The sequence below is a fragment of the Perca fluviatilis genome, chromosome 22, assembly GCF_010015445.1.
Source record: "Perca fluviatilis chromosome 22, GENO_Pfluv_1.0, whole genome shotgun sequence".
Classification (NCBI taxonomy): Eukaryota; Metazoa; Chordata; class Actinopteri; order Perciformes; family Percidae; genus Perca; species Perca fluviatilis.
Window position 1 is genome coordinate 12,676,510 of NC_053133.1, and position 13,419 is coordinate 12,689,928.

Consider the following 13,419-nt stretch of genomic DNA (forward strand, 5'->3'; position numbering starts at 1 on the left):
AAAGTGGCAGGGAAAATCTTGCGTTGGTCGTAATATTATGATCTAGGCCTAACGTCACATAAACTGACGTTAGCTAGACTTGGCCTATATTTTCTGTCAATCCCGTCTGATATAAAAGCTTTTAGTGCTGCACTGTAGGCCTATTGGTAACAGTGAGATATGTCTGGTGCTGAATTTAATAAAGAGCTTTTACTAGCCTCTACCTTGCTCTGCCGAATTTCTGAATAGCAAATGTTCTTGACAGTCAAAACGTTTAATAAAGTTGAATAGACATGTGAGGGGCAAACTGACGAGGCTATGCAGTTTTATGGCAAGATGGAGCTAGCTCTCATATCACTGTAGTGTCAGGACTCAGGAGGTATCACTCCATGTGCAGGCTGTACATCTGGACATAATTACATTAGGTTTATGATTATTGGAGGTTATATTTGCCCTTTTATCATTTAGTAGTTGGTAATGTATCTCACAGTGATACTATGATTATTTATCAGACATTATGGCTTCTAATTGCTTTTACTTTGATATTTTGATCAGAGTGCAGGATGTGAAGTTTATCGAGGCACTTTAATGATCCAGAAATGCAGTGCCTACATTCCAGGGGAACTCCAGAGGATCTCTGTCCAGCCCTTCTCAGGGTGGTTGACATAATGAATTGTTTTTGCTTTCCATTAATTTGAGCCTTCTCCCTCTCCTGTCTTTATCACCATCACTTAGCCTCCTCTATCCTCTTCCGTTCTCCAGTCTATCTTCTCCCCTCTCTTACTCACCTTTCTTCTACACCTCCCCTCTTTTCTCTTCAATCTTCTTTTCTTTCTCCACCTACTGTCCTCTCTCATTCCTATACTTCTTTTTCAATCTCTGTCTTCTTTCCAATGTTTGTTCATGCTCAGCAATTTCACAGGCAACCGTTGTGAGGTGTTGATACTGTAACTGCATGGCTGTTTAGCCAGTTGCATTTACATGTGTGATATTTTACACCGCTACCTGTTTAACTGCAAATAAACTGACATCTGTTAAACTGCAAATGAAATGACGCAAAATTAACATGAACGCAAGTTGTGTTTTATATAGAGATGTCTTTGACGTGTTTGAAAAAAAATTGCATGTTATTTTATGTAAAAATAAAGTTAACATTACTTACTTTATGAGCTCTATGTTAAATGTTTTCAAAGTATGGACCTTGATTTGAGGACTTTTTGTGTAGTGTTAGGGGGAAATGGATGTAGTTTATAGTTTGAATGAACTCAATGACAATAAATGTCCAATCATGTTATAACATTATAGTGTTGTTTTTAATTATCTGTGTGGTGCCTCAGAACTTCTAAGCTCACCCAGAAAAGTGACAGTCTAACTGGGATATACCTGTGAAAATAAATAACTGCTGACTATGTTTGTATGGGCAGGTCAAGGAACAAGCTGGCATATCCACACACTACTACTGATCTAAAGTATGCAGACGTCCAATCAACAGCAACATTGTCTACGTACAACAAGACATCAACTCTGCATCCTGCTGTCTGGCTGACCTCGTTTAATAAGGTAAGGACATGGATAGCTAACAAAATGATGACTGCAATGACAGCATTGCTCCATCTTTTGTTATTGTTAATGCAGAAAATTACATATTGTGCATTTAAGATATCCCCATGTCTGATATAACATACAGTATGACAACTGGCAGTTGTATTGTTTGTGAGATATTGTTTGTGAGATATTGCAAGAAAAATCTGTTAAAACCCTGAACGACGATTTTAAAAATGACACATCTGCTTGCAATGGAGCCTTTGAGAGATTGCTTGACCTATTTAATCTTTTATGTGTCAGTTTATCTGACCCTAAAAGGCTTTTTTTTTTCTAGGAGTGCTATGTTTGCATCATTTGACTTCCCTATGGGCCATTCCCTGTGGTTTAAACCCAGTAGGATTTGGTGGTTGTTCGTGTCTGCCACCAAATGAACCAGAGATGGTCACTTAGACAAAACATTTGACTATCACACTTCCGAAAAGTAGAACCTCATATCATACATAAAGGAACTTCCCTTTTATTGTCAGTAAGATGGGTTCTATCTTTACGTCTAAAACAAATTAAGCTCGTACACCATGTTTAAACTGGAAGTTTTGTCCTACCCTGTGACTGTTTGCCACAATAAGTCAATAATAGGAGTTCCTGATGAAATTGTGGAGGATGGATGCTTGTGTTCCTTTTATTTTACTTTCCCCCACAGCAGTGAATCACTCTATAGACCACTCCTGAGTTCCTCCCTGGGGTAGCAATTTGGTCACATCATTCTCCAACCCTCCAATTGTATTGGGTATTTCAACAATGAATTCCCTTTCCACCTTAGACCACTTACAGTACATTGTTTATCCAATCCTTTCCTCTCCAGTATATTGAATACAGTACAGTGTTTTACCTTCATTGAGATTCTAATTTATTGTGCTGAGTCAGGATCTGTAATAATTTACGTTATCACCACAGTCATTTCTACTCTTAAAACAGACCACAGATTCTTATCTAAGTCTTGTTTTGGTCTCTCTAGAGAAACTCTACTTGGTGAACTGTTTAGCGCAACAGACATTTCCTCATATTGTTTGTACGAGATAAAGGCGGCACCTATTCTAATGATCCCACAAACATTATGTGACATCAGCTCAGAGCCTTATTTTCTCTATCCTATGGTGGGTAGATAATAGCAGCGAGTCAGCCAGGAAAGCCGCCTTCTGTGAAATCGCTCCTTTCCCACAAGCGTTTTACTTAACAAAACAGCCTTCCTCGTGAGATACATCACTGCTGTCATCAGCTTTTTTGTTCAAAATCTATGGGCCATCAGTCATCACTGTTTTTTATGAGATGAATGATGGCTGTAAATTACCATGTATGAAATATTGACAAACCCATTTGCAGTCCTTGTGGGGAAAGAGCAGTGTCATACAGCAAAGTGCATCGTGGAGGGGTGGATGGAGTAACCAACAAGCAGAGGAGGGAGACTTGGGGAAACTGACAGAAACAGACAACAAAAAAGAGAAGAAACTGGAGAAAAAGATGTAAGGAAGCACACTTGATGTTATGGCTCTATGGATGACAATTTTGCATTTTACCTTTGCATGCATTCAGCTTAAATACTATTGTATCACCAAACCACTAGCGTGGCTGTAAACTTTTATGCTGGCTTTATTCTTGACACATGGCATTGATGGGATTCCTGCCGTACGTATGGCGTAGGTTTTGATTTAAAGCTCAGCATTAGGTTTCACCACGACCGCAAGAGATCGATGTATCTTACGAGATCAGGCAGTATTGTGTTTTAACTAAACTTAGCACACAAAGTAAGGAAATTTGTGTTCGGTAGATTATTTCTCTGTGGTAACAATGCTTTTTGGCAATAAATCTTATACCGTTGGAAAGCTTGTTTAGTTCCCTTTCAAATACATTTGTGGGATGAGCAGCAGCGTTGAGTATGTGGGTTGCGCCCATGAAAAATTTGCCACATCTTCTCTGCCAATGCCAAACAGGCTATTCTGCCATTGACTTGGTGGATTGGATGATTGAAGTTTGAAGAAACATATGAAGACATATTGGCAATTTAAGGATTTATTCATTTCACAAACAGGAGCCTCAGTAGTGTGTGGAAGAACCATACACAGCCACAACAGCCTGGCACCTCCTCCTCATGCTGGTCACCAGCCTGGTCACACACTGCTGTGGGATGACATCCCACACAGTCCTGACCTCAATCCCATTGAACACTTGTGGGATCAGCTTGGGCGTGCTGTTCGTGCCAGAGTGACCAACACAACCATGTTGGCTGAGTTGCGACAAATGCTGGTGGCCGCTGCGTCGAGTAGTAAACCTCTATATACACTCACCTAAAGGATTATTAGGAACACCTGTTAAATTTCACGTTAATGAAATTATCTAATCAACCAATCACATGGCAGCTGCTTCGATGCATTTAGGGGTGTGGTCCAGGTCTAGACAATCTCCTGAACTCCAAACTGAATGTCAGAATGGGAAAGAAAGGTGATCTAAGCAACTTTGAGCGTGGCATGGTTGTTGGTGCCAGACGGGCTGGTCTGAGCATTTCACAATCTGCTCAGTTACTGGGATTTTCATGCACAACCATTTCCAGGGTTTACAAAGAATGGTCTGAAAAAGGAAAAACATCCAGTATGCTGCAGTCCTGGGGGGCGAAAATGCCTTGTTGATGCTAGAGGTCAGAGGAGAATGGGCCGACTGATTCCAGCTGATAGATCAACTCTGACTCAAATAACCACTTGTTACAACCGAGGAACGCAGCAAAGCATTTGTGAAGCCACAACACGCAAAACCTTGAGGCGGATGGGCTACACCAGCAGAAGACCCCACCGGGTACCACTCATCTCCACTAAAAATAGGAAAATGAGGCTACAATTTGCACGAGCTCACCAAAATTGTACAGTTGAAGACTGGAAAAATGTTGCCTGATCTGATGAGTCTCGATTTCTGTTGAGACATTCAGATGGTAGAGTCAGAATTTGGCGTAAACAGAATGAGAACATGGATCTGTCATGCCTTGTTACCACTGGGCAGGCTGGTGGTGGTGGTGTAATGGTGTGGGGGATGTTTTCTTGGCACACTTTAGGCCTCTTAGTACCAATTGAGCATCGTTTAAATGTCACAGCCTACCTGAGCATGGTTCTGACCATGTCCATCCCTTTATGACCACCATGTACCCATCCTCTGATGGTTACTTCCAGCAGGATAATGCACCATGTCACAAAGCTCGAATCATTTCAAATTGGTTTCCTGAACATGACAATGAGTTCACTGTACTAAAATGGCCCCCACAGTCACCAGATCTCAACCCAATAGAACATCTTTGGGATGTGCTGGAACGGGAGCTTCATGCCCTGGATGTGCATCCCACAAATCTCCATCAACTGCAAGATTCTAATCTATCAATATGGGCCAACATTGCTAAAGAATGCTTCCAGCACCTTGTTGAATCAATGCCACGAAAAATTAAGGCAGTAGTGAAGGTGAAAGGGGGTCAAATACGGTATTAGTAGGGTGTTCCTAATAATCCTTTAGGTGAGTGTATATGGGCGCCTGCTCTCTCTACCAGGTGAGCTACCCAGGCGCCCACTGTGATCAAGTTGTGGTAAGTAAAAGGTTTGCTTTGCTAGATGTCAGTTACTGAAATAGAGAAGATAATGGATAATTGTTTTTCTCACTTGTAGGAGAAAACACGAGCTGCCAATCACAGTTCTTGCAGTCCCCATGTGGTATCTTCGTAGACGCTTTAGCCCAGATGTTTATTTAAATTCTTTATGCTCACGTCAGCTAAGGCCTAGCCTACGGCATAGTTTTGGAGCCTATGCAAGTAGACTGCTTATATAGAATAACCCTTTTAAACCAAAGGTATAAATCCAGCTTTAGTCATGGTGTTTTACCTATAAAGCCATTGCTGTCTTTTTTAAATACCTTAAACAACAAGCATTTATTTGTACTTATGTAGTATGTAAAACTACATGCTTAAAGGGATCCCCGAACACCTAATCCACAACATTATGTGCCTGCATCTTTTTTCATTTCAGACGAATTGTATAAGAGTAAAATTACCTAGTAGTAAACACTGTTAACTATTAATCCCTGATGAAAGAGGTTACTATTTATGTTTGTACAGACTGATAATCTAATAAAATGTGTTGACCCATTGCCCAGCATCTGTAGTAATAGCATGCTGCTGTCATAATCAATCCTTCATTTGAAGAAACAGTGATACATTACCACTGATGGAGCTGTTTTCCATATTCTTTCACCATTTTGAAAAATGTTCCCTGCAGGAATGATAATCATGCATTATGTTTTGGACAGTCACTCAGGCATGACTGAGACATGATATTGACAAATGCAGAAAGCCTGATAGAGGGGGCAATTTGTTATTGTGTGTACTTTTACTAGCTTCCAAAGGGTATTTCCAAATGTTTTCCTTTTTCATAAAACAAAAACACCACCACCACAAATTAATCACCATCATTACAGTGGAAGGTCATGAACAAATGTGAACAGTACTTATAATAATTTTCAAAGTAACTGTCTCTACAGGTCAGAGGCAGAATTAGGCAGAGGCACTCATGGGACAAATAAAAAACATCATGGGAGCTCAGCTGTCTCAGTCAGTCATGATTGATACTAAACATTTGGACTAAAGTCTACTCAAGTCAGTCATCCATGCACACTGAGCAAAAGGACTAGACGACCAGCAGAGTTGCTATGAACCAATAGTCAGTCTGAGAGAACTTAGTTTGGCTGAAATTAATTGTTGCATGTCTCAATAGCGACCACCAAAGTTTAATGATTGCAGAAATGGAAGGAGTCAAAGTCGGTTCAATACTTAAAGATTTCCTTTCTTGCAAACAGAAGACTTATGTCACATTCAACAGCCATAGAGCTAAATAACAAGTGTAATGTATTTAGATCAGGAATATACAGTAAGTCCATCGACTGGCTGAGCCAAATCCAGCCCTGAACCCTTGAAAGTTTTAAGAATTAATTGAAAATACCTGTTGTACTGTAAGCTTCCCACAGTTAAACTGTGCAATCCGGAAGCTGTAAAACATAGATGTGCCAAGTTATTACAGATATACTCAAGTTTAGTAAAAGTGCATAATCACCAACAGATGTATCTTTACTGAGGATAGGCTTTTTCAATAAATGTGGAATCATTTCTGAAAACACTTTTTTTCTCCTTACAATTATGCATTAGGTGTATTTTTGTGTAGGTATTCCAACAACCCTAAATCATGTTCTCTGCAATTCTGTGACATGCCAGAACAAATTGAGATACATTTCTAAATGAACGGTGTAACACAAGTACTGTAACATTGTATTAACTTATTCATACCTTGTGTTTCATTTAGCACCATATATCTCTGATACATTGACAAACTACTTTGGGGCTAGCAACTGCATACCAGAAAGGTTTAGTTCTATTTGTTAATTATCATACTCACCCAAAAAGCAATCTGCAAACAAAGCAGGTAAATAAAAGAGATCAAGACCTAGAGAGTGACTGTAGGTCGTGTGTACATTTTGTTCGAGCTTTTGGTGTGAGGAAAGGAGACGAATGCATCGAGTCCAAGACTACCACCACCTAGAGAAGGAGGGGGGCACTGTCTGGCTACAAGAAACGGAAAGACATTTAGAGAGGCAGAAAGACTGAGATAAGTTCAGCACCACGGACAGCGCACCAGAGCGCTGGAGAGGAGAAATCAGTTCAGTGGATTTGAGCTGCGCACAGTCATGCCTCCTTGAACTACTGGAGCCTATACTGTACACTACAGTCGCACCCAGTCGTGCTCGTCCTGTGCAGGTGGAGACACGGTTTTTGTTGTTTTCTTTCTTTTCGGGAATCGCTAAATAAGGAGGCGAGATAGCTGCAAAAAGAAGTGCGTTGCGCTTACAAGCACAGGCCAGCCTGTTAGTCGGCGAGATCCTTACATCATCTCTTTATTAGAGAGAGAGAGAGGGAGAGAGAGAGGGAGAGGGAGAGACATAGACATACAGGCAGAGAGAGAGAGAGAGAGAGAGAGAGAGAGAGAGAGAGAGAGAGGAGAGGAGAGGAGGGGTGAGAGTGAGAGTGTGAGATAGAGTCCGTGCAGCCAGGCTCCTCTTCGCCAGTCCTCAACTGCTGAGCGAGTCTGACGGACCGACTGGCGTTACCACCCCGCTGTTTTTCTGAGTGTTTCCTCTCCCTCTCCCGTTCTGCTGCGTCCACACCGGCCGTGAAGATGTACCGGTACCGTCCTGCCCAGGGATTGACGTTGTTATTCCCGGTCGCTTTGTGGATTTTCAGCCATGCCAACTGTGTGCACGGAGCTTTACCAACAACCCGTAAGTTGTTATTCTTAATTTTTTGAATGTGTCTCCCATGCCGCGCTGAACGGGTGAGTCTTGATATGAGCAGACCGAGTCCGTCTCTGGAGCATAACAGTAGAGGCAGGGAGGTGCGCTTACTGGCGGGGCTGCAGGTGTCCCCACGGCGGTGCCGGCTGGGGCTATCGAGAGTTTAAGAGCCAGACTGCACCGGGAAAAGGGTAAGGAAGGAGGGGGGTCCTTCTGAGTTTAGACCTACACGTGTTAACTCCTCGGGATCTCTGGTCCATTGATTTTAGCGCCCGTGTGTCAGTTGAGTTTTGCTGTCTATTTCATTGGGCAGAGTGCATTTGAGAGACCAACAGTTTCACTAATTGCTAATTCTTTGTTTAGCCCTTTTCGGGATTATATGAAAAATAAATTAGGCTATATTAAATCATTCTGTTTGTTCTGAGACCATTGCACTGGATTTGCCAAAAGTAAATTCAATACAGATTTTTCGTTGAATCTCCAAATTTGTAGGAAGGAGTTATGGTATAATGGACTTTGTAGAAGCCGAGTCTAGTGAACCCAGAGGCACGTTAACAGATTTTGAGCCTAGGCTATTGCTTGTGCAGTCTAATTTAGGTTGTTCATTAAGTTCCAATGCCATTGGAATTTTGATTAGTCTCTCCTCTATTACGAGGTCTGGGCCTATTTTAACCAACCTTTATTTTTCAGCAAACGGTCACAGGAAAACTTGGAGACAACTTATACAGTTTAGATGGTAATACAAAGGAATGATCTATTTTGCCTGATTAAAGCACATTTAAGACTTGGAATACCCGAGGATGATCTTATTTAGCTTATCAATTAGTAACAACCTGTAATTTTAGTATCGATATTACCTGAAATAGCATAGCCTTATTTTGATATTCCAACTGAAGTCAAAGGGATTCACGGCATTTGTGTTGTGTACTGTAAGCTTATTTAGAATATTTATTGTATAGTATTTACCGTGGTAGGCCTATAATTTGAAACGTATCATCTCCCTAATATTTGTAAGCTTTAATGTGCTATTGTCGGTCCTGTTCATCTTAAAATGACCAGTTATGTTTGGTTCTGTATTTTCCTGGAATCATCCACACTTGGTTCGGTGTCATTCCGATGTTTCTGACGGTGACTGAGCCAGTGTGACTGTGTGACTGACTCCCCCCGGTGATCGCCAGGGCTTCTCGAGTCCCGGATGAATGTGTTCGGGAACGCGCCTCATTAATCATCCCGTCCGACAGACAACGGTGCGATGTCACCGCGAGCCGTTTGCGCGTGCGTGCACAGATGTGTATGTGTGTGCTGGTCAGCGAGCGTTACAGAGGAGAAAAGAGAGACGGAGAGTAATAGGAGATGGGCAGTGCGTTTTTCTTTCACAAAGCTGTTGCTCATAAGAGCGACCTCACAGCGAATATGTGTCATGGTGACAACACTTTATACAACTTTATTGATCCCTTTATGGAAATCGTCAGTCCTCTTGCTCCCGTCAATTGGCAGGTCTGACTGGGTCAGCATCCGTGTCCCCAGAGCAAGTGGAGATTCAGTGTCTTGTTAAAGAAAACTTCAGCAGCATGGGGGCTTTTACATGGTTGATTTAAAGACTTGTAATGAATAAAATATAAACCATTTAGACCTGTTGAATCTTTCAAAGTAGAACGGCTAGTGACTAATTACTAGTCTATGTAAATGATTTATAATATATAAATGTATGATATTTTAAATTTTAGGCTAGGACACAACATTTGCAAGCCCCATAAGTATTTTAAAGTGATAGTGCAAGAGGCAATAATAAGAAAGATAAAAGTCACTGTAAACTTAGGGTTATGTAATAAATAGTGAGGTAAAATGTATTTTTATATAAACATATACTACATACCATAAATGCATATTTAAAAAATCCAGCAACATGTATCAATCACTCTTGTCGATATATATTGCATTACAAAATATAAGACAACAATACGACACAACAGGAATATCAAAGTGTGGAGAAGGATCAGGGTAGGATTTGCAAGATGGAAGGCAAGGGAATGAGAGAGAGAGAGAGAGAGAGAGAGAGCACACACACACACACACGTACAAACAGCATGTTGAATTGGACCAGCAGTTCCACCCCTAAGCTTAAATCTGAGTGCTGACTTTATCCCTCCTCAGGGACTAGATGTGAAACACTTGGGGGAATAGACAATGTCATTGTGACCAATGGTCTGAGGCATGGACTGAAAAAGATTAACTTCTCCATCCTGCAAACATACTCACAGACCAAAAGGCAATGGGCTGGTTGACCCACTGACTGTGTGGAGTCTCCAAAGTGCACAATGAAAAGGCTTCTATGAAGTATTTATACCAATGAAAGAAAGAGACAGAGAGAGCAATAGAGACACAGTTATTGTGTTTTGCCCATTTGGGTATGGATTTATATGCATGTTAATTTATATGTTCATGCATGTATGGTTCCACAAATGATTGTATGTTAAACATAATCCAGGGATTTTTTTCCTACATAAGCTTGGCCTAAAGCATCGGTCAGTTTTATTTCAGTATCACTTAATTGGCTAGCACAGTGGTATCGGTGCTGATCATCTATTGCAGTCCGGCAAAATTAAATGAACACACACACACACACACACACGCTTACACAACTGAAGAAAAATTAGATTGCATTTGTCCTTGCTCTAATGAGTTGTCACTCTATAGTATGTAAATGTGTTGTTGTTGTAGTGTGTCTGAGGCAAGGTCTCTCACCGCCTACTATGATGTCTTATAATCATCGGGACATTCATTTTTCCATTTGCAATTCAAATCAACACATTTCTATGATGAAGATGATTCACGTGGCAACTATCTGACAGGATTATAACCTTGATGCGTATTTTGTATTAATGTGTGACATAATGTACTTCATACACATAATATATATATGTATATATATTTTCGAGACTCTTCGAGACTCTGATCATTAGTTTTGCTTTCAATAACTTTGGAAACAGTGGCAGTAAGCCAACAGCTACATGCAAAGTGTGTGGCACCAAGATAAATGATGCCGGATCAACAACGTCGGACTTCATCTTCATCAGGCATCTAAAAATGCACCCAGATAGGTCAGTCACTCACACACTAATGTGAAAGAGACTTTACATTTAGCATATATCGTCACAGGTAACAAGCTAACCATTGCAAAGTGTTGTGCTAATGCTGGGAACAGGCAAATTGTATCTTCATAGTTAGTAGTTGCTGAGGCTCAGACATCCATGGCGCACAGGAGGCGGGATGCACGGATCCATCTCCCCAGGAATAAACGCTGTGCCGGGTTGGCAAACTCGTGATGCATAATTGATCCCGTGGATGATTTGTAGGCTATTAAATGAACAAGGTGTACCCGTTCCACCAATTACTGGGCCGTCTTGACTGTCTTAATTCTGCACATATTTCTGTTACTGTAGTCCTATTTACTATTTCATTATTTCATCCATGCGTGGCGCAGCGGATCGGTGCGCACTATCACCTGCTGTGGAGACACTGGCCTCACTAACCTCTCCTCCTCTGAGTCGGGTCTCCCTCGAGCTGGACTCCGTTTCACTGAGCGTACTAACACTTAGAAAATAAATGGCATTACATCAGTGAGTTCAAACTGCTTATTGTGCGTAATTTGGACTGACACTGAGATGCATGTTGTTCTGTAACTGGTATGGCGCTGCCACTATTCTCTTGATTTCCATTTCGACATCTGACATTTTTTTGAGTGAAAGAGACGTTACATTTAGCATATATCATCACAGGTAACAAGCTAACCATCGCAAAGTGTTGTGTTAATGACTTAGGTTAATTTTTCACCATGTCCGAGGGCTAGATGGATGTGTTAAGTAGGCCCCATAAAGTTATCCCACAACTGATTCTGATACTGTACTGTATGGATGGTAGCTACAGGACATGCTTTGAATTCATAAGATTTAACAATACAGTGTTAGGGACAGATCAGATGGCCAGAGACTTGAGACTTGACTTGGACTTGTGGCAAAAGACTTGAGACTTGACTTGGACTCGAGCTCAAAGACTTGGGACTCGACTTGGACTTGCAAAAAATGACTTGTGAACATCTCTGATATGTATATGTATATACTGTGTATATATATGTATATATATATATATATATATATATATATATTCTTTTATTATTATTATATTTTATATGCACAGATATTTGGCCCAGTCGCACAGTATTCATGAATGTTAACAGTTTATTTGAACCTCATTGTTTCTTTCCTTTAATAAGCCTTGAACTCTCCTGCACTGCTCTATTGCTAGTCATTGCTCCCTGTGTAAAGGGCAGGGTTAACATTTTTAACATTCTCAGCACCAGTGTGTGAAAAGTAAAGGATGTGCCTTTAAGTCAGTGTGTTAGTGACACTGTGGGTGGCTAAATGGGATGCCCCTAGAGCCTGTCTGATTTAGAATCAGATTAGCCTTTTCTCATCTCATTAAGCATGCCAGGCCATTTGACATAGGCATCAGTTTGTGTTGCACCTCCAGGGCCACACAGGGCAAGACAGGGTTTCCTGTTCTAAAATATAATTCATTATATTATTATATTATTCACATTTGAAAAAACATGTGGCTGATCCAAAGCAGCCAAGACAATAATCTGCTATGTCCTCACAGTCCCACTTCATTAACATTGGTTAAAGCAGTATTTCTAATTTCTACTGTTAAACAAACGAGTCACTGTTATTATTATCATATCAGTCACTGTTGGGAAAATGTCAATGGAATATTGCTATAATTTTATAAAACCAACACATTAACCAACAAACAGGTACAGTAAACCTGATGCCTGTTGTAGCCCTGTATCTTGTCTGTGTATGTGTGTGATGGCTCCCAGTTGGAGGTGGTTATAATAGGATTAGAGTTGGAGGAAGCAGACTGGTTTGGCTCAGATCAGATCAGCTCAATGCTTGTTGTTTAGCGTTGTCTGCCCCCTGTGTAGTTTATGTGTGCACCTGCCTATGTTTTGGGTGGTTCAAGTGAGTCAGAGTTGGAAGACAAGGTGTAGTTGTAAATTGCCATTTTTCTCGTCTGCCCTGTCCTCCTCTGTCTAAATTGCCCTCTTCTTCCTGCTTTTTTGCACTAGGGATGTCACGAGAACTGGTACTGCGGTACCAAGTCTGTACCAAAATTCCCAAAAACGGGACGGTACTCGTTTTTCTACAGTACTGTAGGTACCGAGGGATGCAATTCTTCCGGACCTGACTGGGGCACTGTACACCTACAAGTGTTCTAGTCTGCTGCTAAATGCTAGTGAAGAAGAAGAAAGCCGACTGACACAGCAAAACAGAGCACCTCATCTCTGTTGCCAATGCACGACTGCTTGACCCGACCACAGTCAGCCTCTGGCTTTACTGTACATCTACAGCAACGGCTTTCCCAACTTCACCTGGAGCTTCCAAACAGAAAGTAAATCTGTTTCTCTCTGCCGTTGTCTGTCACAGCCTAAGGTTAGCTCCTGACATTAGCTAACTTTAGAGCTTGTTTTAG

The 13,419-nt window shown here is 41.1% G+C and overlaps 1 protein-coding gene across 2 annotated transcripts in view; it reads left to right on the top strand.

The window, feature by feature from the left end:
• Positions 1 to 7,596: 7,596 nt before the first annotated feature.
• The window catches only part of cntnap2a (contactin associated protein 2a), a 404,761-nt gene continuing 398,938 nt past the window's right edge, over positions 7,597 to 13,419 (top strand). For both annotated transcript variants that reach the window (XM_039790455.1, XM_039790456.1), the window contains exon 1: positions 7,597 to 7,875. In XM_039790455.1, coding sequence (XP_039646389.1) covers positions 7,773 to 7,875 — 103 coding nt within the window. In that variant the 5' untranslated portion in view covers positions 7,597 to 7,772. The remainder of the gene's footprint in view (positions 7,876 to 13,419) is intronic.